The sequence below is a fragment of the Thrips palmi genome, unplaced genomic scaffold (assembly GCF_012932325.1).
Source record: "Thrips palmi isolate BJ-2018 unplaced genomic scaffold, TpBJ-2018v1 HiC_scaffold_2, whole genome shotgun sequence".
NCBI lineage: Eukaryota > Metazoa > Arthropoda > Insecta > Thysanoptera > Thripidae > Thrips > Thrips palmi.
In genome coordinates this window covers 1,718,602-1,741,274 of record NW_023144629.1, presented here as the reverse complement: position 1 = coordinate 1,741,274, position 22,673 = coordinate 1,718,602, and the positions used below count along the sequence as shown (strand labels likewise).

Here is a 22,673-nt window from a genome sequence, read left to right as displayed (position 1 = left end):
CGCTCCGCCGCGGCGCGGCGCGCGAGTGCGGCAGAGACAGAGCGGCGAAACTGGACGAGCGGCGGGGCGGCCTTGTCCCCGCCGTCGCCGCCTAGTCCGGCGCGGTGGAGCCGCGCCCGGCCGCGCCTCTCCCGGGCCTCTCCTCCGACCGGACGAGGAGAGGAGCTAGAGAGGAGAGTCCTAGACGGCCGGACGGTCCAGTCGAGTGCCTTGACACGCCGCGCGCCGCAAAGCACTGCGCAGCACACCTAGCGCAGCACACGCCCTTTCACCGGGACCGCACAGTGGGCCAGAAGACCGGTGGAGGCGGCCTAAACTCTGGACGCGTTTTGAGCTCCAGAGTCGCTAAATGGGCCTCGAACCGAACGTGTGACCCCACCAATGGATTGCTCTTCGGACGAGGAATCCATTGGTGGGGTCACACGTTTGGTTCGAGTCCTATTTGGCGACTCTGGAGCTCAAAACGCGTCTAGAGTTTTGGCCGCCTCCACCGGTCTTCTGGTCCACTGTGGACCGTCCGGACCGCCAGTCATCCAAGTCATCGGCACACTGTGTCTCTCTCTCAGTCTTGGGAGCTCCCCGTGAGAGCGAGAGAGACGGATCGGCAAACGAAGAACTACGACTTGCTCCCTGAGAAGGGCAACAAGGTGGTGCACTGGTGTTTACGGCGGCCCGGCCTCCTGGTTTCGGGAATGGCGTCGTGGTCCCCCTAGTGTAACGCGTCGGCCTGCGTTCCTCGCCTCGCCAGGGCCTGGCCAGGGCAGGCGGGGGTCACCGGGTCGCGCTGGACTCGACTGGACTTGTTGAGGATCATGCGGGGCAGGGCAGCGCGATTAGAGCGAGGCAGCGGACGCGGCGGACGCCCGGGAAAGGTCAGGAGGCCCATTCCGCGCGTCGCTCTGTCTCTCTCGCACCCCCATGGGCCGCGCCGTGAGTGCGACAGAGAAACAGACCACAGTTCGGGCCGCGCGCTGTACTGCACGTGGCCCTGTGGCCGAGGATGTTCCGACCACGCACAGCCCCCCAGGGCGCGCAGCGGCGCAGCGCACAGCGAGCGTGATCTGGTTCGCGGCGTCGGGGTGCTTCGCCGTCGCCGCCACGCCTACATGCGAATCCTGGCAACGGCCACTTTTCTAACGACTAGGCTGACTGCCCCCGGACCGCTGACCTAGGAGGCTTCCATTTCAACGCCCCGGTGAAAGACGCTAAGACGCTTCACCTTCGGGCGCCTTCAGGCCTCCCGGTTACGCTCGCTCTCGATGCGCTAAGCGCCTCTTAACGTCGGTCATACCGAACTATTTCAACTAAAACGAGGGGATGCTCACCAAAGTCCTCATGGTGCTGTTGGCTCGGCGCTCCCAGGAGAACTGCGGTGCTGCACTTTGATGCAGCGTCTTATAAGCTGCAGTGAGTGTGCGAGGGTCCGTTGCTGTATTTGTGCGTCCGTGTGTACGAGGGTGCCTGTGTGTGTGTGCGTGTCTTGGAGTTTGTTCGCGGGGATCATGGCCAGCCGGCCGGTCGTGGCGCGGCTCCCGAGCAACCCCCGCCAGTGTGGCAGCCAGCCCGGCGAGGAGAGGCGAGGCGAGCCCCCCGAGAGCCGCGTGGAAATGTGACCCCTTCCCGCGCCTGCCTGCCTGCCTGCCTGCCTGGCAGAGCCGCGCAGCCAGCGGCAGGCAAATTGCATTTAAATCTGCATTTTTATTTTCATGCGGCTGGCTAGCCTGGGGTGCGCGGTGCGTGGAGCTGCCGTCTGATTCCGAACACTGCTTTCGTCGCTCTGTCTCTCTCGCACTCATGGGGCGGTCCGTAGGGGTGCGAGAGAGACAGAGCGACGAAGCAGTGTTCGGAATCAGACGGCTGTGAACGCGAACGCGCCGCCGGCTGGACCAACATAAGGAAAGAGTGCCCCAGTAGCGCACGGCATTTTCCTCTGACGCGCAGCAGACTGATTCCGCACCGCGCGCCGTTCCGTCGCTCTGTCTCTCTCGCGCCCACACTGGGCGCCCCGTGACACAGTGGGCCAGAAGACCGGTGCAGGCGGCCAAAACTCTAGACGCGTTTTGAGCTCCAGAGTCTCTAAACAATGCTCGAATCGACCGTATGACCCCACCAATGGATTCCTCGTTAGGAGAGCAATCCATTGGTGGGGTCACACGTTCGGTTCGAGTCCCATGTAGCGACTCTGGAGCTCAAAACGCGTCTAGAGTTTTGGCCGCCTCCACCGGTCTTCTGGCCCACTGTGCGTGAGTGCGAGAGAGACAGGGCGACGAGGCTCCGAGACGGCCGCGTGGCGCTTTACGTCGCGGGAGAAATTGTCTGGTGTGCGTTGTGCGTTATCCGTCGGGGCAGCCCGTGCGGCCACGCGCTCAAGCCACGCCACGCGCGCACCGCGGCCCGCGTGGACGTGGAGTACGTGCGTCTCCCGTATGCCGTATCGCGAAACCGCGGGGGCGAGGCGGGCGAGGCGATTCAGGGGACGCGGGCCGGAGCGCCAAGATACTCGCGGGGCTGGCTGCGCGGCAGACTGATTCCGAGAGTCGTTTTCGTCGCTCTGTCTCTCTCGCACTCATGGGGCGTCCCATGAGGGTGCGAGAGCGACAGCGACGAAAACGACTCTCGGAATCAGTCTGCAGGCCGGCTCGGGGTTCGGCGGGGTGCTCCTCGAGGTTATAAGAGTCGGCGGTGGCGGACAGCGGCCGAACAAGCACAACAAGCACCCGCTCGACATGGCGACCAAGACCCTGCTCGCGGTGGCGGTGGCCGTCGGCGTGCTCGCGGCCCTCGCGGCGGTGGCGGCAGGTACGCGAGTGTGGTGGGGCTCCCGCCCAGTGATAAACAAGGACAGCGTCAGCTAATTCGATTTTCGATCCGTGCCGCGCCGTCTCGCCCTCGTTCGCGCCTCGGCACAGACGACACCCCCGACAACCTCATCAACTGCCCCCGGGACGACAAGCTGCAGCAGTGCGTGGGTGACTCCTTCCTGAGCCTCATCACCCGCATGCAGGAGGGTGAGCTTCCGAACGCCGCAACTCCAGGTCGCCGTCGAGGACACGCCCGATTCAAACTCGAGTTCGCCCTGCCGCAGGTGACCCCGCCTACGACATCCCCAAGGCCGACCCGCTGCGAGTGCCGCTCATGCCCATCAACAAGAACGCCGGCAGCGTGCTCAACCTCAACATGTCGTTCAACAACCTGCTCATCACCAACATCGCGCACGGCGTGGTCGTCAAGGCGGTGAGGTGAGCGGTCTGGGGTTCGACCCTGCCGGTGCGGCACAGCGAGACCTGTGCTTACAGTGTATGTACCGGAAGCACTACCTTGTAGCACCAAGGCGGAGCTATGTCCAGCGGAGCCAACCCTCGGTTTCGCAAACTCTCAATTGGGTCAGCAGGCTGAGTCCGAACAAAGCTTTGGCGCGATCTGTCTCTGTCGCACTCGCGGGGCGTCCCGCAAGGGTGCGAGAGAGACAGAGGGCTGAGACACTGGCGGCCGAAAGGATGCGGGCGAGGGCGCCGTCGCCGAGCCGCAGTGCTCCGCGGTGCCGGCCTTCAACTTTAAAGGAAACGCCCACACTGGCGAGCGCGTTCTCCCTTCCAGGTTCGACGTCGACAAGCTGGAGCTCAACCTGGAGATGCACCGGCCGCAGGTGGACTTCAATGGAAAGTACAAAATCGCCGGCAAGATACTGTGGCTGCCCATCTGGGGCTCGGGGGTCGTGTCGCTCAAGATGAGTACGTATCACCATCCCAATCACCGCGGTGCGTGACCCAGGCGGCGGTTGGGTGGCCTGCCCCCGCGGCGCTGTGGTGCGCGTTGGGTTGCCTGCCTGCCGGGCCGCGCGGCCGTGTAGCTTGGGTTGCCTACACTGTCTGCGCGCAGGCGTACCACAGTGGGCCAGAAGACCGGTGGAGGCGGCCAAAACTCTAGACGCGTTTTGAGCTCCAGAGTCGCTAAATGGGACTCGAACCGAACGTGTGACCCCACCAATGGATTGCTCTCCGAACGAGGAACCCATTAGTGGGGTCACACGTTCGGTTCGAGTCCTGTTTAGCGACTCTGGAGCTCTAAACGCGTCTGGAGTTTTGGCCGCCTCCACTGGTCTTCTGGCCCACTGTGCGTACTCACGGCCCGTCTCGGTTTGCAGAGAACGTCGACGAGACGTTCCGCCTGGTGGGCGAGCGCGCCTCGGAGGACGGCCGCTCGTTCTGGAACGTCACCGAGTTCTCGTCCACGCTGGAGCCCCAGGCCCTGGAGGTCAAGTACGACAACCTGTTCAACGGCAACTGGCTTCTGGGTAGGCAGTGTGTCGGCATGTCCCTGCAACCCTTCGACGAGCGGCGCCGTCACCAAACCCTTTGGTGTTGCAGGCAAGGGTGCGAACGCCCTCATGAACAGCCAGTGGAAGGTCATCTACGACCAGCTGGAGCCCATCACGGACGCCCACTTCAGCAGGATCATGAAGCCGGTGTGGGCCAAGATCCTGAGGCACGTCGACCTGGACAAGGCCTTCCCCGTCCCCGACCCCCAAGGGCCGTGAGCGGCCGCGGCCACCACGTCGAACGCGACTGTCGAGCGCACTGTCGAGGGGTGTCAGTAAAGACCAATAAAGACCATGTCTCATTCCGAATTCACCTTTTTGAACGCCATCTTCAGAAGGCACCCAAGTGCGGAGAAACCTACTCAGCTGCCTGTTTCCGAAGGATCGCGCCGCTTTGTCTCTCTCGCACTCTCAAGACACGCCCCACGAGTGCGAGAGAGACGGGGCGACGAAACGATCCTTCGGAACCACACAACGGCAGGAGGATGGCACACAGTGGGCCAGAAGAGCGGTGGAGGCGGCCAAAACTCTGGACGCGTTTTGAGCTCCAGCGTCGCTAAATGGGACTCGAATCGAACGTGTGACCCCACCAATGCATTGCTCTCCGAATGAGGAATCCATTGACGAGGTCACACGTTCGGTTCAAGCCCTGTTTAGCGACTTTGCAGCTCAAAACGAGTCTAGAGTTTTGGCCGCCTCCACCGCTCTTCTGGCCCACTGTGTGGCAGGTGCGGTGAGGGCCTGCCCGCGGCCTGCCGCTCCTGCAGGTCCTGGGTGCTGCTGGGTGCGCGGCCCATGCCCCAAGCCCGGCTCGAAGCCCCCCTCCCGGCCCCGGCCGACGGCCTGTCGACGCCACGACGGGATGCCCCCACCGCCCCCGCGCCGTGCCAGGGGGGGCCAGGGCGCCGCTCGTCCAGTCTACAGCCGGCGCGCGTCGCGACCCGCCGCCTGGCCGCGAGCTCCCTGCACGCCGTGCTCGCCGTGCTCGTGGAGGTCCACATCGGCGACATCGAGAGTCCGGCTGCCGCCACTGCGAGGTAGGCGGGGCCGAAGGGCCGAAGGGCCGAAGGGCCGAAGGCAGGGCAGGGCGTGGAGCGGAGGAGCAACCGCGGGGAGTCGTTCGAAACAACGCCACCGGAAGTCCCTCCGGATTTCCTTGACTTACCCCAGAAACATCGAAATTGTCTAGTGAAATTTCAATTAAATCAGGTAAGTCATCGATGAAAATCACGTGGTGCTTCTGCCAGACGGGTATTTCGGACACGACTACCTGCTACTTTGACATCTCTTGAGTTCGCCTCGGACCGCCTGTCTCTCTCGCACCTTACAGAGAGCCCCCTGAGTGCGACAGAGACAGGGCGACGCAAAGACGGGGCTGACGGGGCTGACGGGGCGCGCCCCGCATTCCCTCCTCCCTTCCAGATGCCGCACCGATAGCCATGTCGCCAGCGGGCCGAGCGAGGGCGTCGGGCTCCCCTATCAGGCCGACCCCCCGAGGGCCGACCCGGCCGACGAGGCCCCGGGGGCGCGGATGCGGCGGCGCCATGTCCTTGACGGCGACGGCGCTGGTGCTGCAGGCCCTCCTGGCGCACACCGCGCAGGCCGGCTACCTGCTGGGCGTGGGCATCGCTGACGTCACGGGCCCGCCCGCCGAGGTGCACTTCGTAAGTACCCGCACGCGTCTTGATGTTGGTCAGGGTGGACCGCCATGGCCAGACCGGACGGCCGAACTGAAACGACTCTGCGTACTTTTGGTACGCTTTTTTGGAGCCTGTTATTCGCCGGAGGTAATGAGGCTGGACAAGGCCGTGGAGTGCAGTGCGGCACTCGGCCGAGTACAGTGTGTACGCAACAGGGAGAAGGCCGGGAAGGCCCCGCCCAGCCCAAAAAAGATGGATGCTGGGATTCGAACCCGCCACTCGACCAACCGCGACGTCCGAGAGACGACGCTTCGCTGCTTCGCTCTCGCTGGCGTCGCAGGTTACTTCCCCCAAGTATATATCGACGAATTTGCCGGCCTCCGTCAGGGTCCGCCGCCTCCAGTCCCGGCCACCTCTCCGGTCCTCGTGCCGGCCGTGTGGTCCGACGTCCCTATTCAGAGGAGAGGCGTCCGATGCCGGTCACGGTGCGATCGCCGGGAGCTCTGGCGGAACGCGCGAACAGCGCCCGAGGAGGCGAAGGAAACCACTTGCCACTCGGCTAGGACGATGGAGGCACCATTCGACCCTTTTGCTCGCATTTTCTTGCACACAAAATTACTTAAATATGAAAGAAAAAGAAAAAAAATTCACACCGACCGGGAGTTGAACCTGCAATCTCTCGCTCCGAAAGCCGTCCCTCTGCACTACCGCGTTGCACCGCGTTGCAGATGGGCTACGCCAACCCCGGCCAGAAGGGCGGCGGCATCCACCTGCGCCAGTTCTCGCGCGCCTTCATCTTCCAGGACGAGTCCGGCCAGCGGCTGGCCTTCGTCAGCGTGGACTGCGGCATGATCGGCTCCGGGCTGCGCAAGGAGGTAAAAAGTCTCGACAAAAAAATTAAAAAATCCCCCCCCGCAAAAAGTATCCCCCCGAAATGAGTGATATTTGGAAATGGCAATGTCTTCCCAGGTCTTGAAGCGGCTCCAGCCCCTCGGGGCGTACACGGACAACAACCTCATGCTGTCGGGGACGCACACGCACTCGGCGCCCGGCGGCTTCCTCATGCACCTGCTGTTCGACATCACCACCCTGGGCTTCATCAAGGAGTCCTTCGACGGCCTGGCCGAGGGCATCACGCTGGTACGCCACCGCACGTCCACACAGTGGCGCGAGCACTCTCTGCCTACTTCCAGGGGCGAAGAATTGCTTGTTGCCTACCCTTCAGGCGCACAGTGGGCGGTGGAGGTGCACAAAACTCTTGACGCGTTTTGAGCTCCAGAGTCCCTAAATGAGACTCGAACCGAACGTGTGACCCCACCAATGGATTGCTCTCAGAACGAGGAATCCATTTGTGCGGTCACACTTTCGGTTTTAGCCCTGTTTAGCGACTCTGGAGCTCAAAACGCGTCTAGAGTTTTGGCCGCCTCCACCGGTCTTCTGGCCCACTGTGAGGCGGTTGCCTAAGTGCAGTGGGAAATGAGCCCATCGCTCTGGAGGCGCTTTGTCCGGCTTTGTCCGCCCGGCAGGCTGACCCCGTACAGTCCTCGCCCTGTCTCTCTCGCACCCCCACGGGGCGCCCCACGAGTGCGACAGAGACGGAGCGACGGCGGGACGGCGGCGCATCACCGTGCCGGCGGCCCTGCTGGCCGCGTCTGCCGCGTCGCGATGGTCCGACTCGCGTGTGGGCGCGCGGCGCGGCGCGGCGCTACCGGCCGTGTAATCACGCAATTGCGCTCGGCACTCTTTTTTCTGGCTTCTCTCTCCCTTTTTTTTCCGCGAAAAATAACGAGAAACAAACACTCTGGTATTTTGGCCTTACTTTCGGCGGCGGCTCGCTGGCCCCGGGCTGGCCCGCGTCCTCCGCGGCCCCCGTCCGCGGTGCTACCCGCGGCACCGCGCCGCCGCCGCCGTCTCCGTCGCCACTTTCGCCAGCACACTGATTCCGAGAGTCGCTTTCGTCGCCCCGTCTCTCTCGCACTCATGGCGCGGTCCCAGTGGGTGCGAGAGAGGCAGAGCGGCTCTCGGCTCGGAATCAGTCCACAGGAGCGCGGCGCTCTTTTTACCGCGCAGTGCGACACGTGTGCGGGCGGGGCCGTCCGGAAGCCACGTGGACACCCTATGGGAGCAGTGTTCCCGCATGAGTAAGCATCCATCGGTGTCGATAGGGTTGCCACCTTCAGCCTGCACTGAGGCAACTTCTCGACCGCCAAGCCCAAGCATTGCCCAGTCAACCGAGGCAGGATATCCAGAGCTTGCGGTTTAAGAGCGGTCCCCGAGGTGGAGCGACGCGCGAAGCGCCAGAGCACTGTTCAGAAAAAGGTGCGAGATTTGGGCGCGGCGCGCGGCGCTAACGCTAATGCCGCTGACGCACTGCTCGTCCTGGTTGCAGAGCGTGGAGCGTGCGCACAGCAACATGGCCCCGGGCCGCGTGTTCCTGTCGCGGGGCAAGCTGACCGGCACCAGCGTCAACCGCAGCCCCACCGCCTACGACAACAACCCCGAGGAGGAGCGGCGCATGTGGGTAGCCCACCATCCCGACTGTGTCCGAGTCAGTCGCTCTGCCTCCCCCGCGACCCTACTCAGTGTGCCAGAAGACCGGTGGAGGCGGCCAAAACTCTAGACGCGTTTTGAGCTCCAGAGTCGCTAAATGGGACTCGAACCGAACGCGTGACCCCACCAATGGATTGCTCTCCGAACGAGGAATCCATTGGTGGGGTCACACGTTCGGTTCGCGTCCTGCTTAGCGACTCTGGAGCCCAAAACGCGTCCGGAGTTTTGGCCGCCTCCACCGGTCTTCTGGCCCACTGTGCGGCCCCCTACATGTCCTTCCCTGGCCGCCCCGCAGGTACGAGGACAACACGGACAAGGAGATGCACCAGCTGCGCCTGGTGCGCGAGGACGGCCGGCCGCTGGGCGTCATCAACTGGTTCGCCGTGCACCCCACCTCCATGAACAACACCAACACCCTCATCTCCTCGGACAACGTGGGCGCGGCCGCGGTCTTCTTCGAGCGGAGGATGAACGGGCCCGAGTCCATCGTGGGCAGGGTGCGTCCGCACGTTCATTCATTTTTACACAGTGTGTCATTGTTTTTTTGTTTTTGTTTGGGATTCCGGCGCGTAATGGTGGTACAGTGGCGCTGCTCGCTGCACTGGGCAGCGCGCCAGCCTGGCCGGCCTCGCCATTTGGCAGTGACTGTGACTCCGTGACCGCCACGGCCAGCCAGGCGTGACTCGCATCGTTACCTCACGCGGCACGCGGGGCACGCGGGTTCGACTCCCGGCGCCGCGGCGACCGCATTAATTAAATCTTCTTTTTGTTTTCGACTCTGTCCTGCAGGGGCCGTTCGTGGCGGCGTTCGCGTCCAGCAACCTGGGGGACGTCTCGCCCAACACGCACGGGCCGCGCTGCCAGTACTCGGGCCGCGAGTGCGACATGGGCAGCAGCTCCTGCCCGGGCAACGAGGCGTGCGTGGCCAAGGGCCCCGGCACCGACATGTTCGAGTCCACGCGGCTCATCGCGGAGCAGCTCGTCGCCAAGGCCTGGGTGGGTGCCTGTCTCTCTCGCACAGCTCACACACACGTCCCGTGCACGTGCGAGAGAGACAGGGCGACTCTCAGGATCAGTCTGCTGGGTCCCGCGGACACACACGCGGGTTCAAGAGCCTCCGCCACCGCTATCTTTGTTGTCTTTGTTGAAAGTAATTTTGGTGGCGTGCGTGCAGGAGCTGTGGACGGCGCCCAGGGCCCGTGAGGTGCGGGGGCCGCTCTTCTCCGTTCACCAGTACACCGAGATGCCCGGGCAGGAGGCTGACTTCGTGGACGCGCGCACCAGCGAGGTGCGTCCGTGGGAAACGGGAAAACTAGAATACGCCACCTGGGACGCTCTTGGAAGGCCTTGGGACCCCGCCCGGAGGGGAAGGGCTGTCGCGAGCCAAATTAAAACATGTCCCCTCTCTCTGACGAACTGACGAGTGGTTTCCCTGCGCGCAGACGAGCCACGTGCGGGCCTGCCTGCCCGCCATGGGCTACAGCTTCGCGGCCGGCACGACGGACGGCGCGGGCGCCTTCAAGTTCCAGCAGGGCACCCGGTCCACCAACCCGCTGTGGAACACGCTGCGCAACTTCATCATGGAGCCCAGCGCCAGCCAGGTGGCCTGCCACGGCGCCAAGCCCATCCTGCTCACCACGGGGGAGGTAAGCGCCCCGCCATGAGTGCGAGAGAGAGAGGCAGGGCGACGGAAACGACAATGACGAAGCGGCTGGTCGCTTCCAGATGAACTTCCCCTTCGAGTGGCAGCCCACCATCGTCTCGCACCAGCTGGCCATGCTGGGCGACGTGGCGCTGGCCTGCGTGCCGGGGGAGTTCACCACCATGGCGGGGCGCCGGCTGCGCAAGGCCGTGCACGAGGCGCTGCAGGACGCGCCCGTGCGCCCCGACCGGCCCGAGGACGTCATCGTGGTGGGGCTGTGCAACACGTACTCGGACTACATCACCACGCCCGAGGAGTACCAGGTCCAGCGCTACGAGGGCGCCTCCACCATCTACGGCCCGCACACGCTCACCGTGCACCTCAAGATGTACCGCAACCTGGCGCAGAACGTCGCGAAGGTCAGTGAGGCGGGGGCGCCGAGGTTTAGGGGTTGAGACGTTCCCTCCCCCTGTTCGGCCCTTAGTAAGACGCCTGCTAATTTGCAAGTGCCCCTTCCTTTGAGACAAGTCTCTGCCAAGTTGAAAGTACGTACTTGTCGCGGTTGCAGCGCGTGCTGCCGGACCCCGGCCCCACGCCCCCCGAGCTCATGAACGACCTCATCACGCTGCTGCCGCCCGTGCTCGTCGACACGCCCGTCTGGGAGAAGAACTTCGGCGACGTGCTGGAGCAGCCCGAGAAGGAGTACGGCCCCGGCGACATCGTGCACGTGTCCTTCGTGAGTGTGCCAGAACAAACGGTGTGGGGGAAGGTCGCGCGGAGGGTCAGCTCGACTTCCACATGACCTCGGTTGGGGGTGGGCGAAGGAAGGTCATCTTCCACGTGACCTTGGACGGGGACCAAAGTGAAACTGACTGTCGGCCTGCAGGTGTCCGGCCACCCGCGGAACGACCCCCGCCGCGGAGACACCTTCCTGACCGTGGAGAGGCGAGAGCACGGCGGCTGGAGGGTCATCGCCACGGACGCCAACTGGGAAACCAAGTGAGTGTGGGCGTGCAAACTACACTACGCTGCACGCAGCGCTCTCTGTGCCTCCACTGTGCGGTCCAAACTGGTTTCTGACTTGACGTCGCGGCCGCGTTGTCCCTCCAGGATGATCTGGGAGCGCGTTTCCGCCATCCTGGGCTCGTCCCGAGTCATCGTGCAGTGGACCGTGCCCATGGACGCGCCCGAGGGCGACTACCGCATCTCCCACTACGGCCACTACAAGAAGCTCTTCTCCGACATCGTGCCCTACAACGGCACCTCCAAGGTGTTCAGGGTCAGTGCAATGCCATTTTCTACTAAATATATTTTTAAAAAATCATTATGTAGCAATGATATTTTTGCATTGTGTTTGTCTGGTACAGGTTACAGGAAATATCGACACAGAGGCCGCAGAAGACTTGTTTGGCAGATAAAAGTGTCATGTGATGTTAATTTTAAATAAATAAAATAAAAACAAGTGGTCTGATTACAGTTTATTTTTATCTAAAGCAGGAGACTTACTAATCTAAGAACAAATCAAAGAACGTTTTGGATTTCATTAAAATTAAAGAGCTTACATCTAATTACATAAAACACATACGCAAAAAGCTTTTACAAAGCTATTCGTCATCTGAAAACAGCAGAACAGGATCTTCAATTTCCACAGGAGGAAGTGGAGGAAAATCCACCTCACAATCACGCAAGTGGTCGAACCAGTCGTTACTTCTCACTGAAATTGAAACAAAATCATGTTTGATTCTCAAAATAACTTCAATGAACACAATTGTAATAATATGGTGTGCAACTTACATCCTTTGTAAGAACTCAAGTCATCATCAAGGACAGGTATTCTCTGCTCTGGACAGAAGAATCCCTTACCCAAGTACTCAATGTCCTCGTTTTTCAACCGAGATGATTCTGGTCTCAAATTAAATAATTCTGCCATGGAAATAAAGTATGATTAGCAAGCCGTTCCAAGTACCCAGCCTGAGATTTACATTTGACAAGGTACCCACCATCGTCCAATGGATCACAATCATTGCACTTGTCCCAGAAGATCTCATTCTCTTTATCACAAGCAATCTTGAACGTTCCCTCCTGCTTTGATGTCACTTTCAAAGGAGTCTCTTTGACAGTTTGCTTGCACGATCCTTCACCTTGGTCCAAGTTCAACTTCCTTAGAGGTTCGTTCAGCCCTGTCCTCTTAGACTGAAGAGTATTCTTTACATCGCAGAGTGCTTTCTTCTTGGAACGGGGAACATTCCCTGTAGAAAGAAATGAGCAAAAATATTAAACATAAGAAGCTGGTGGGAGGTTGGGATGACACACTTCAGTTTCACCTGGCAGAGAAGATTTTATCATGAAACGTACCTTTCAATCCGTGTCCCGCTGTCAGCTGGCCATCAGGAAAGACGGAGAAGAGGCCTTCAGCCATGGTCGCGGAAAATACAAATAATCGCAAGTACTCGCTGGATGCTCTGAACTGACCACTTTGACTGCCGTTGGGGGTTTGCCGGTTTAAACGGCTCCAGAACAAAACAATGGCACTATTCGCAGAAAAATACCGTCGTCCGCGTGCGTATTCGCAGCTCAGGAGGAGAGTGGACGAGGACGAAACAAAAAATGGCGTCTGGTGCGACCTCCTCTCATTCCGATTACAATGCTCAAATTGAGAGCCCACCCCAAAAAGAAGAATTATTCAATAGTTTTTACACTGAAGTAAGATTCTGTGCATGCCCATTGTCGGATGCTTTGGTCAACCGCTGCTCTATTATAGTAGTAAATATTCAAATGTCAGAGCCTCCCACTCCAGATAACCTACACATTGTTTTGACATTTAAAAACAGCTTTTTCTATGGACCAAAAATTCACACCCAGTTTTTGCTTAATTTTAAGGAAGATGAGGAAATAGAGTTATCCTAGCACCGCTCCCTCTTTCTTTCTCTATTAAAGCCACTTTCTCTCATCTACTTTTCTTAATTATCTCTAGTTGTTCTTTTTTTTTCGGTTCCTTCAACATTCATGAAGATTTCTGGAACTGATGAGAACTTCCCTTTGTTAATGAATGAGTGTGATTCTTTTGCTGTGCAGGTGAAGGAAATCGAGAAGAGGGATTCCGTACTGACTCCCAAACAACAAATAGATCGCTTACTACGTCCTGGATCGACATACTTTAATCTGAATCCATTCGAAGTATTGCAAGTAGAACCTGAAACATCTTTAGAAGAAGTCAAGAAAAAGTACCGACGGGTGAGTGAAAACACATTTGGTTAGTTTACAATGAAAGTTTTCAATGACTTATTCAATGGATCTCTGTTACAGATGTCAATTTTAGTGCATCCCGACAAAAATCAAGATGATGTTGAGAGAGCACAGCAGGCTTTTGAGAGTAGGTTTTTGAAATGAATCTTGACAGTACTTTGTTGAATATTCGAAGTTTATATTTTTCATTATCTGTCTAGTTATTAACTCTGCATGGAAAATCCTGGAATGTGACGACACCAGAGCAAGGTGTATGGATGTTATAGAAGAAGCCCGTGCAAGAACCGACCAAATGGTAATTTATCTTAATTTTGCCTGCAGGCTTCGCACAAGGGCCAAGGTCCTAACCTTGTCTTACTTTACAGCTTGCTGAAAAAAGGAAGCGGTTGAAGAAGGAAGGAAAAGATTCCAGAATAGAGGAAGATGAACCTGAGAAGTACAAACATGCTGTGTATGTGAGAACAATGAAGCTCTTTGCTGACATGGAGAGGAAACGCAGAGAACTGGCCAATAGGGATATGGAAGAACGCAAGAGAAAGAGAGAAAATGAGATAGAGGAAGAAGAAAAGGCATCCACAGAAAAGGAATGGCAAAAGAACTTTGAGGTAACATTTTCTTATTTATTTATCAGCTTACATTCATTCTTCAAACTAGGCTGAAACTAAAGCAACTTGTATCGCGTTTTACAGGAATCCCGACAAAATAGAGTGGAGAGCTGGAAGACTTTTCAGACTGGTAAGAAAGGAAAGAAGGTAAAAGGTATGGGGTTTAAGCCACCAAAGCACAAAGCCGAATCCCGATAAATTTTTTACATAGTTGCTCCCCCATTTAAAATTTGTAATCTAGAGAAAACAAAATTATAACAAGTCAAATTCCCCACTAAAATTGATGTTTCTTAGTCATTAAGGAACTTTTACTGGGATTGTTTTGTAAGCAAAAGGAATCATTGTGTGTTTTGGTTTGTATGAACAAACTTAGGTAGGAAAGGGATTTCTTTGTACTTTAAGCTAACCTTCCCAATAATTAAGTTTGTATTTTTGACTATCTGACTTACACCCATTTGAATTTTGATATCTTGCTTGGATTGATTGTTCTCAAGACTTGATTTGTTACAGTGTAGTTACGAAGCATTGTCTATGAGGACACACCTTGTGTTTTTTGTGACCTTGCCCCCTCCCCGCTCCCCAAATATGTGTGTCATTTTTGTCTCCCACTGTAGTTTGGCACTACACACAAAGAATATTGTCATGGTTTAATTCATCTTGGTTTATCTCTGGAATTTAAATCAGAGTTGAAACTTTCTCTTCCCGGTTTGAAACTAATGTTTGTTGTGATGAATGAAATTATTCAGTGTCTCAGGTTTTTTGTTTTATCAACACATCATAGAAAGCTCTCACCTGGTGTTTTTTATTGATGTTATTGGCCACTGTCTCAAATATTTTGATTGATTGATCCTCCACATTTTAAGTATTGTTAGGTTCTTCCATTGTAAAGCTCCTGCCAAAAGTCTCACATGTCCACTGTTTCATTGCAGGGCTTCACTATCATTTAATATATATCTAATCTAGTTTTTGACACTACTTTGTATATTTCTTGGTATAGATGATTTATTATAATAAAATGTTGCAACCCTAGAGTTCATTTTGGCAAATTCTAAGGCTGAAACATTTTCTAGTTACTGTATATTGAATGCTTCAAGTAAGAAGTTTCATCTTGACTTAAAATTTCTTCTTGTCTTATATTTATTTATATGATTGTGCTGCATTAAGGCAACCTTTTTTTTGTTGTTGTTGGAAGATTTAACAAAGTGCAAGTAAATGTGATACTTGTGTCAGTGTTCTGGAGTAGTTTTGTTTTTCTGTTTGAAAATTCTCTTTGTAGTGTTTGATTTTGCAATGTATGTTCCAATTAGGATGTGTCTTTGCTACCTTAAACGAGATACAAAACAAAACTGGTGTCCTCTTCATTCCCCACCCACACGTGGCAAGGAGATAGTTGATTCTATCTTCATGTCCAATGAGCACTGATTTGACTTTATCTACCTGTGCGGTGAGATGCCAGGTGCACTCAATCAGGCTACAGGAGTTATTGAGACATCACACCAAAAATCATGGTGACACAAATGTTCTTTCTTCAAGTCTGAAACATAATCAAAAACGTGTCCAAAAATTTAAAAAATGGCAAAAATAATTTGATAAAAAACAAATTTGAGGAAATAAAAATTGAACCGTGTTTGGTCGTGCCCTGCAAACGCATCTGGAGCGGCCATCGCCGTTGGACAAAGTACCCTCTTGAAAAATTAGAAGAAAAGAGGAAACCTTGACCATGGCCATGAGTCCCGTCGTGGTCGCCATGGTGGCAGGCTGCTTATCGCTACAGATGGCCGGCCAAGTGGACGAGGGCCGCGCGGAGGGGAAGAGAGAGAGAGGGAGGGGGGCGGGGGAGGCCGGCGTCGGCTGCCGGGCCCCAGCCTCGGCCACTCCACCGCTGCTGCTGGCCCCGGCGGACATGGCTGACAAGCAGGCGGACAAGTCCCCCGACCTCCGGTCCAGGATCGTGGCCTGGCTGGAGGAGAACCGCGAGCTGGTCGTGCTGCTGTTCTGCCTGCCGGCCAGCTTCGTCTTCTCGCTGCTGCTGAGCGCGCGCGCCTGGCTGCGCGCACGCAACTCGTCCCCGCAGCACCATGACGCGAGGTAAGGGATTACTTTGGAACGACACAACGACCGCGCTGAAGGCTGAACCCGTCTTTCTCGACCGTGCCCCCGAATTTTAAGTGTACTTTGAAACTCTGCGTTGCTATCGCAGTCGATAAGCGCATTCTTCACAGATCACTCACTTTGCCCACCCTCCTAGCGCCAGGCAAGGCCAACTCGTAAGAAACATTGAAAAGTGTTCCCCCGTCTGTCAAATGAAATTGGATCCTCTCCCGCCCCAGGGTGCGCGACATCCAGCGCGCAGTGCGCGTCTGGGGGAATGACCCCGCCGCCAAGAAGAAACTGCTGTGCACGGCGCGGCCCAACTGGCTGAGCCTCTCCACCACCTTCTTCCGGAAGGACCAGTGCCACCGCATCCCCGTGCCGCTGTACGACATCCTCAGCCTGGACGAGGCCAACATGACCGTGAGGTGAGCCGACTCTGCCTGCCGGTCGCGCCACTGTGGTCTCGCGGTTGTTTCGTGACGCCGGCGTGCTGCTGCAGGGTGGAGCCGATGGTGACGGTGGGCCAGATCACCAGCTTCCTGGTGCCGCGCGGCTACACGCTGGCCGTGACGCTGGAGATCGCCGACGCCACGCTGGGCGGGCTGGCCATGGGCACGGGCATGACGACGCACTCGCACAAGGTGGGCCTGTACCACGAGACCATCGAGGCGTACGAGGTGGTGGTGGCGGACGGCAGCGTGGTGCGCGCCACCCGCGACAACCAGCACGCCGACCTGTTCAAGGCGCTGCCCTGGTCCCACGGCTCCCTCGCCTTCCTCACCGCCCTCGAGCTCAAGCTCGTCAAGGTCAAGCCCTACGTCAAGCTGAGGTGAGTCCGAACCCGCCGCGCGCACAGGAAACCAATGGTTGGGGGTTGAACTCGGGACTCCGCGGCTGTGGCAGGTACCTCCCCGTGCGCGGCCAGCGCGCGTACTGCGACGCCGTGCGCAAGTACTCCGGCGCGCTGGGCCCCAAGGAGGCCGTGGCCGTGCCCGACTTCGTGGAGGCCACCATCTTCAGCAAGGACGAGGCCGTCGTCATGCTGGGCGACTTCAGCGACGGCGAACCAGGGGTGCCGGTCAACCACATCACCGCATGGTGAGCCGAATGACAAGTTCACCGCGGTTTGCACCGTGACCGCCAGCCTTGACGCCGTGCCCTGGCCCTAGGTACAAGCCCTGGTGGTACAAGTACGTGGAGAGCATCATGCGGTCGGGCCGGCCCCACGAGGAGCTGGTGCCCATGCGCGAGTACCTGCTGCGCCACAACCGCGCCATCTTCTGGGTCGTGGAGGACATGCTGCCCAACGGCAACCACCCCCTGTTCCGCCTGCTGTTCGGCTGGCTGCTGCCGCCCAAGCCCGCCTTCCTCAAGTTCACCACCACGCCCGGCATCCGCGCGCTCACCTTCGCCAAGCAGGTCAGGACGGCGAAGCCCGGCCAAGCCCGGCCAAGCCCGGCGAAGCCAACGCAAGCACGCCGAAGTCCCCGACCGTCATCTTGGCGTCTCTCTGGTCTGTCTCTCGCAGGTGTTCCAAGACATCGTGCTGCCCATCAACGACCTGGAGCGGCAGGTGGACACGAGCGAGGAGCTGTTCGACTCGTACCCGCTGCTCGTGTACCCGTGCCGCGTCTACGACCGCGGCCCCAAGTCCGGGCAGCTGCGCCGGCCGCCGGCGAAGCACCTCGTGCCCGGCACCGACTACGCCATGTACAACGACCTGGGCATCTACGGCGTCCCCGGCAAGGTAAACACCGACGAGTCAACGCCGACCCGAAACTTTGACCGGAACCCGATCACCTGTCCCTTGTTCGCGTTCGCCAGGTGAAGCGGCGCGAGCCCTACGACCCGGTGGACGCCATGCGCGCCATGGAGAAGTTCACGCGCGGCGTGGGCGGCTTCGCCTTCCTGTACGCCGACATCTTCATGACGCGCGACGAGTTCGAGGCCATGTTCGACCTGGCGCTGTACGAGGAGGTCCGCGCCAAGTACGGCGCCGAGGGCGCCTTCCCGCACCTCTTCGACAAGGTGCGCCCCGAGGTGGACGTGATCGCCATCGGCAAGGAGTACGCCACCAAGTAGCAATAAAGACGCCCGCCTTCCTTAACTTACGTTCATTAAACCTAACTGTACAATGAGTAGAGATTACGCCTTGAGAGCGCGCTTGCGCCGCTTCTCCTGCAGGAATGTGTCGTTGTCGCGGAAGTACTGCTCGATCTCGCCCAGCGTGCGGCCGCGCGTCTCCGGCAGCAGCACCCACACGAACACCGCGGACAGCAGGGAGGCCACGGCGAACAGGAGCTGGATGCCCGCAGCGCCGCCTGGGGGCAGAGAGAGACAGAGAGAGGCTTAGTGGCAGGCAGAGCGCCGTGCGAGTAGGCAGGCCCGCGGCACACCGGCGTGTGCGTGCGGCCCACCTCGCAGGCGGTCCAGCGCCCCTCCTAGGTAGGCAGGCCCGCCGCGCTCCCGAGCGTAACGGGCGGGCCCACCTCGCAGGCGCTACTGCTGCCGCGCTCAATCCACTCACCCAGGAGATCTTGCAGCGTGGGGTACAGCTGCAGCATGAGGAACATGTAGATGTGCGCGGTGCTGGAGTTGAGGGGCTGCGCCAGGCTGCGCACCTCGTGCGGGAACACCTCCGCCATCATGCACCACGGCACCGCCTGCCAGCCCAGGCAGCCGAACGCGATGTAGCCCAGCACGCCGCCGACCACCCAGTACGAGGACACGGCGTCGCCTGCGAAGGGTCGGACAGGGGTCAACGTCGGAGGGGCAAAGGGTCGGAGGGGCAAAGGGTCGGGAGGGCAAAGGGTCGGAGGGGAAAAGGGTCGGAGGGGCAAAGGGTCGGGAGGGCAAAGGGTCGGAGGGGCAAAGGGTCGGAGGGGCAAAGGGTCGGAGGGGAAAAGGGTCGGAGGGGCAAAGGGTCGGAGAGGAGCCAAAGGAGAGGTGTCAGCGGAGTTGCAAAGGGTTGGAGGGTGTTAGCTCGCCTCGCAAGATGAAGTACGTCGCGGTCCCCGAGGCCGCCATGGACACGGCCTGTCCCAGCGACGATACGATCATGAGGGGCCGCCTGCCCAGGCGCGCCATGACCAGCGACACCGCCGTGCAGCCCACCACGCGCACCACGCCGATCAGGATGGACGTGAGGTAGGGGTCGATCGTGCTACCCGTTTTCTGCGGAGAGTAACACCGTGAGGACGACGTCGGCAACAGCAAAGAATTGGCGGGGGAAAAGTTACCATACCTGGAAGAGCGGCACGGCGAAGTAGATGGTGATGTAGATGCCGACGAGTTGCTGGATGATGAAGAGGAGGTTGACGATGATGAGGGGCTTGTAGGCCATGGGGTCGGTGAACAGCATCTTCCACGGGTTGACAGCCTTGTCCGGCTTGCCCTCTGTCGCCGGCTTGCTGGGCTTGCTGGGCACTGACACCACCTGTTGGGGTTCCGAATCCGTGAGGCCGTGACTGGGACGCTACTTGTTGAGCCACCACCGCCGCGACCTACCTTGTCCGGGTCGTTGTACAGGAAGGCGGAGGCCTTGGCGGCCGCCTCCAGCCGCCCCCGCGCGCGCAGCCACACGGGGCTCTCGGTGCACACCAGCTGGATGGCCAGGATGGGGACGACGGGGAGGGCGCAGTTGGCCCAGGCGTGCGTCCGCCAGTGCATCACGGCCCCCATGACGTAGCACAGCAGCACGCCTGTCACAACAAGCAGTTTATCTGCAGGCCAGACCAGAGGACCGGACCAGACGGCCCCGCGCCGCCACCGCGCCGCCGGGACATGTCTCTAAGGAACTGTACTGCGTTCTGCCGCATTGGCCGCGGCCGCGTCAGCTGACGCCGAGGCTGCCGAGGCTGACGGCGTGCCGGCCGCCCCGCCTGAGGCGTTGGCGTTCCGCTGACCAATTAAAGCGATCATGAGGGGCGCGACGACCGCGGGCCGCGCGGACCAGGCGAAGCACCGCACGTGGCCGACGGCCGCCGACGGCATGCTGACGGGGGGCTTACCCAAGGACGCCAAGGCCGTGCCGATGGCGCTCAGGCCGCCGCGGATGTTCTTGTCGGCGACCTCGGACACGTACAGCAGCAGCGGGCTGTGGCTCAGACCTGCAACCAAGGCGGTGCTCCGTCACTGCCGACGCCGACCTCCAGGATGACGGACTCCGGCACCGCCACCGCGGTCGGACTACGCACCGAGCGCCACCCCTAGCAGCAGGCGGCCGAGGAGGAGCTGCGGCACCGAGTTGGCAGTGGCGATGAATGCCCAGCCCGCGCAGTAGGGCAGCGCCATGGCGCGCACCAGGGTCAGCCTGCCCAGCACGTTGCCCAGGGCCAGCGACACCATGGCCCCCACGGGCACGGCCAGCACCAGCACGCTGGCTGCAACAGACAGAGGGCGGCGGCGTCAACGTAACCGGAACGAACCCGATGATCGGGCCAGTCGAGTCTGCCGCCGGCCTGGGTCATCCAACCCGAGTTCGATAACAAAGAATTGGCGGCCCGCGCGCGCAGTGCGCTGCAGTCAGTGTGGGCGCCAAATGGTCCAACACTCCAACAGCCGGCTCCAAAATTGCAACTAGGCGAAAAGGCTTAGGCTAGGCCTTAATGAGTCGTCCGTCGTCACGGCCGGAGCGTAATCGCCAGGATCACGTCATCGATAGCGTATCGGCCGCCTGATTCCGAAGGATTGGCCCGTCGCTCTGTCTCTCTCGCACTCGTGGGGCGTCCCGCAGGAGTGCGAGAGAGACAGAGCGACGAGGCGACCCTCCGGAGTCAGGCGGTAGTAGGATATCGGCACGCGGCCGGCCTAGGTCGCGGTGAGGTTTGCAAAATGGTTCGGGCCGTTGCGGCGTCGCGGGAGGTGGCGCGGAGTCCGCAGTGTCCGCGGCGCGACATGGTGACATGATAACAAGGCGGCGGATAAAGCAAAAGGAAAAGAAAGGGACTATCAGTGGAGAAAGGCGTGACGCCGTGACGCGTGTCGCCAGCGAGCTTACCTATCCAGGCGCTCTGCTGCGTGCTGACGGGCAGCTCGCTGTCGTCCGCCATCAGGGCGGCGATGAGGGAGGAGCTGTAGGCGATGCAGACGCCGCCCATGACGCTGAGGGCCTGCACCGCGCAGCACGCCAGGTACTGGCGGCGCTGCGAGAAGCCCTTCACCTTGCCGGCCACCTTGCCGGCCACCGCGGCCGCCTCCACGGGGAGCACGTCCAGCGCCAGGGGCGAGGCCAGGGGGTCCGCCTTGACGTCGGCCTTGGCCGCGGCGGGCAGGATGGTGACGACGCCATCGCCGACGTGGAGCGGCACGCGCTCGTCCTCCGGGCCGTCATCTGCCAACAAAGCGAGCGTGTTACCGTCCGTCACGCCAAACTGAAAACGGTGGCGGCCGTTCAGGGCCAAGGCCAACGATATCGGCGGCACAGAACTGCAGAACGGCACCGCGTATCGCACGAGACCTTGGGTACCTCGGCGGCGCAGACTCGGTGCCTGCAGCCGGACGCGCTTCTTGGTGTTCGTCGTGAGCGAGCACGGCGAGCACGCCCCGCGCGCCGGGCCAAACAGTGCCATTCCTTTCGGCAGTCGCGAACCGCGAGAACGTTGAATAATTCATGACGCAACGGTGTAAACGCGCACAGCGCCAAAACCAGACACCATTACATCAGCAGCGCCAACTCCAACAGCGCCGCGAGGACGCCGTCGTCGTCCTGCTGGAGAGCACCGCGGCCAGCCTTACCTGCTCCAGGACGAGCTGCCGGATGCGCGTCCCCGGTCGGGACGCCGCTGTACCGCCAGTTCCTGGTGTCCGCCATGCCGCCGGTCCCCTGCGGATGCCTACGGCAGGCCTAGGGTCCCCGCGAGCGGCCGCGGCGTCGCTGGTGCTAAACGGCGGGGTACTTGGCCGCGGGCTCTGTTCGCGGGTCTGCGCGGGACCGTCGCGGCGACTGGGAGTCCGGGACCGACGGGACCGCGGCCGGCGCGAGTGGCGCGAGGCGAGGCGAGGCGTGGAGCGGCTGTCCCAATACAGGAATTTCAACCAACACGCTCATCAGCTCGGGACCTCGGGATTCGCTGCATTCGGCTGGCTTCGGCTCCGCGGCACATGTTCGGCAGCCACTCGGCTCGCGCCATGGCTCGCGCGGACTCTGATCGGCTGGGCCTCTAGCCGTACCGAGACACAGGCGGACAGCACTGACACAGGCCCCGCGCCGCCCGCGCCGCCGATCCGGACATCCGCCTGCTTAGCGCTAGTTAGCACCGCCCTTGTCGTGCCTTTTTGTTTTGCATCGATAGAATCAAAATGATAAGTCGTGACGCAATCCTGAATTTCCAGGCCAGAAAAATGGCTCTCTGAAAATTGCTTTCGATTGGGCCGATAACCGCACGAGACCTTACGTCAGAAACCACGCGGCAGGGCGTTCCACGAACCAACAAGGAGGAAAATTAAACGAAGTAAGGACTGGCAGCGCTTGAATCGAACCCCACAGTCAAGAAAAAACGTAAATGTTTGCGTCTGAACCACAGCAACATGTTGACACTCTTGTTTAGCGGGAAAATGCCACCTTCGAAGAGGAGATC

The 22,673-nt window shown here is 59.6% G+C and overlaps 6 protein-coding genes across 8 annotated transcripts; 4 read left to right on the top strand and 2 right to left on the bottom strand.

Moving 5' to 3' along the window:
* Positions 1-2,998: 2,998 nt before the first annotated feature.
* On the top strand, positions 2,999-4,537 carry LOC117647336 (protein takeout-like). Its single transcript, XM_034389056.1, has 5 exons — positions 2,999-3,008; positions 3,086-3,239; positions 3,598-3,731; positions 4,145-4,294; positions 4,368-4,537. Exons 1-5 carry the CDS (start codon positions 2,999-3,001, stop codon positions 4,535-4,537), a joined length of 618 nt encoding a protein of 205 aa, XP_034244947.1.
* Positions 4,538-5,847: 1,310 nt separating this feature from the next.
* Positions 5,848-11,624, top strand: LOC117647688 (neutral ceramidase). The gene is made up of 13 exons (XM_034389581.1): positions 5,848-5,982; positions 6,687-6,833; positions 6,928-7,098; positions 8,348-8,475; positions 8,804-9,005; positions 9,298-9,504; positions 9,683-9,796; positions 9,951-10,154; positions 10,234-10,569; positions 10,719-10,886; positions 11,037-11,149; positions 11,261-11,429; positions 11,518-11,624. Exons 1-13 carry the CDS (start codon positions 5,863-5,865, stop codon positions 11,566-11,568), a joined length of 2,130 nt encoding a protein of 709 aa, XP_034245472.1. The 5' UTR covers positions 5,848-5,862; the 3' UTR covers positions 11,569-11,624.
* On the bottom strand, positions 11,614-12,672 carry LOC117647695. Its single transcript, XM_034389590.1, has 4 exons — positions 12,506-12,672; positions 12,151-12,399; positions 11,945-12,073; positions 11,614-11,864 (listed from the first exon to the last, which is right to left on the bottom strand). Exons 1-4 carry the CDS (start codon positions 12,567-12,569, stop codon positions 11,755-11,757), a joined length of 552 nt encoding a protein of 183 aa, XP_034245481.1. The 5' UTR covers positions 12,570-12,672; the 3' UTR covers positions 11,614-11,754.
* A 32-nt stretch (positions 12,673-12,704) lies between these two features.
* Positions 12,705-14,792, top strand: LOC117647693 (dnaJ homolog subfamily C member 8). Its single transcript, XM_034389588.1, has 6 exons — positions 12,705-12,853; positions 13,226-13,384; positions 13,457-13,523; positions 13,597-13,691; positions 13,762-14,001; positions 14,086-14,792. Exons 1-6 carry the CDS (start codon positions 12,758-12,760, stop codon positions 14,197-14,199), a joined length of 771 nt encoding a protein of 256 aa, XP_034245479.1. The 5' UTR covers positions 12,705-12,757; the 3' UTR covers positions 14,200-14,792.
* Positions 13,996-22,051, bottom strand: LOC117647691 (facilitated trehalose transporter Tret1-2 homolog). 3 transcript variants are annotated; one of them, XM_034389584.1, is made up of 10 exons: positions 21,832-22,051; positions 21,095-21,427; positions 20,292-20,477; positions 20,106-20,204; positions 19,603-19,796; positions 19,340-19,531; positions 19,083-19,269; positions 18,623-18,832; positions 18,208-18,416; positions 13,996-15,535 (listed from the first exon to the last, which is right to left on the bottom strand). In XM_034389584.1, exons 1-9 carry the CDS (start codon positions 21,905-21,907, stop codon positions 18,241-18,243), a joined length of 1,653 nt encoding a protein of 550 aa, XP_034245475.1. In that variant the 5' UTR covers positions 21,908-22,051; the 3' UTR covers positions 13,996-15,535; positions 18,208-18,240. The 3 variants fall into 3 exon arrangements, with proteins under 3 accessions (XP_034245475.1, XP_034245476.1, XP_034245474.1); XM_034389585.1 differs by having other exon boundaries at positions 18,224-18,416; XM_034389583.1 differs by lacking the exon at positions 13,996-15,535 and having other exon boundaries at positions 18,195-18,416.
* Positions 15,869-18,202, top strand: LOC117647690 (delta(24)-sterol reductase-like). The gene is made up of 7 exons (XM_034389582.1): positions 15,869-16,089; positions 16,332-16,520; positions 16,595-16,924; positions 16,999-17,193; positions 17,265-17,514; positions 17,624-17,842; positions 17,920-18,202. Exons 1-7 carry the CDS (start codon positions 15,905-15,907, stop codon positions 18,175-18,177), a joined length of 1,626 nt encoding a protein of 541 aa, XP_034245473.1. The 5' UTR covers positions 15,869-15,904; the 3' UTR covers positions 18,178-18,202.
* Positions 22,052-22,673: the final 622 nt, after the last annotated feature.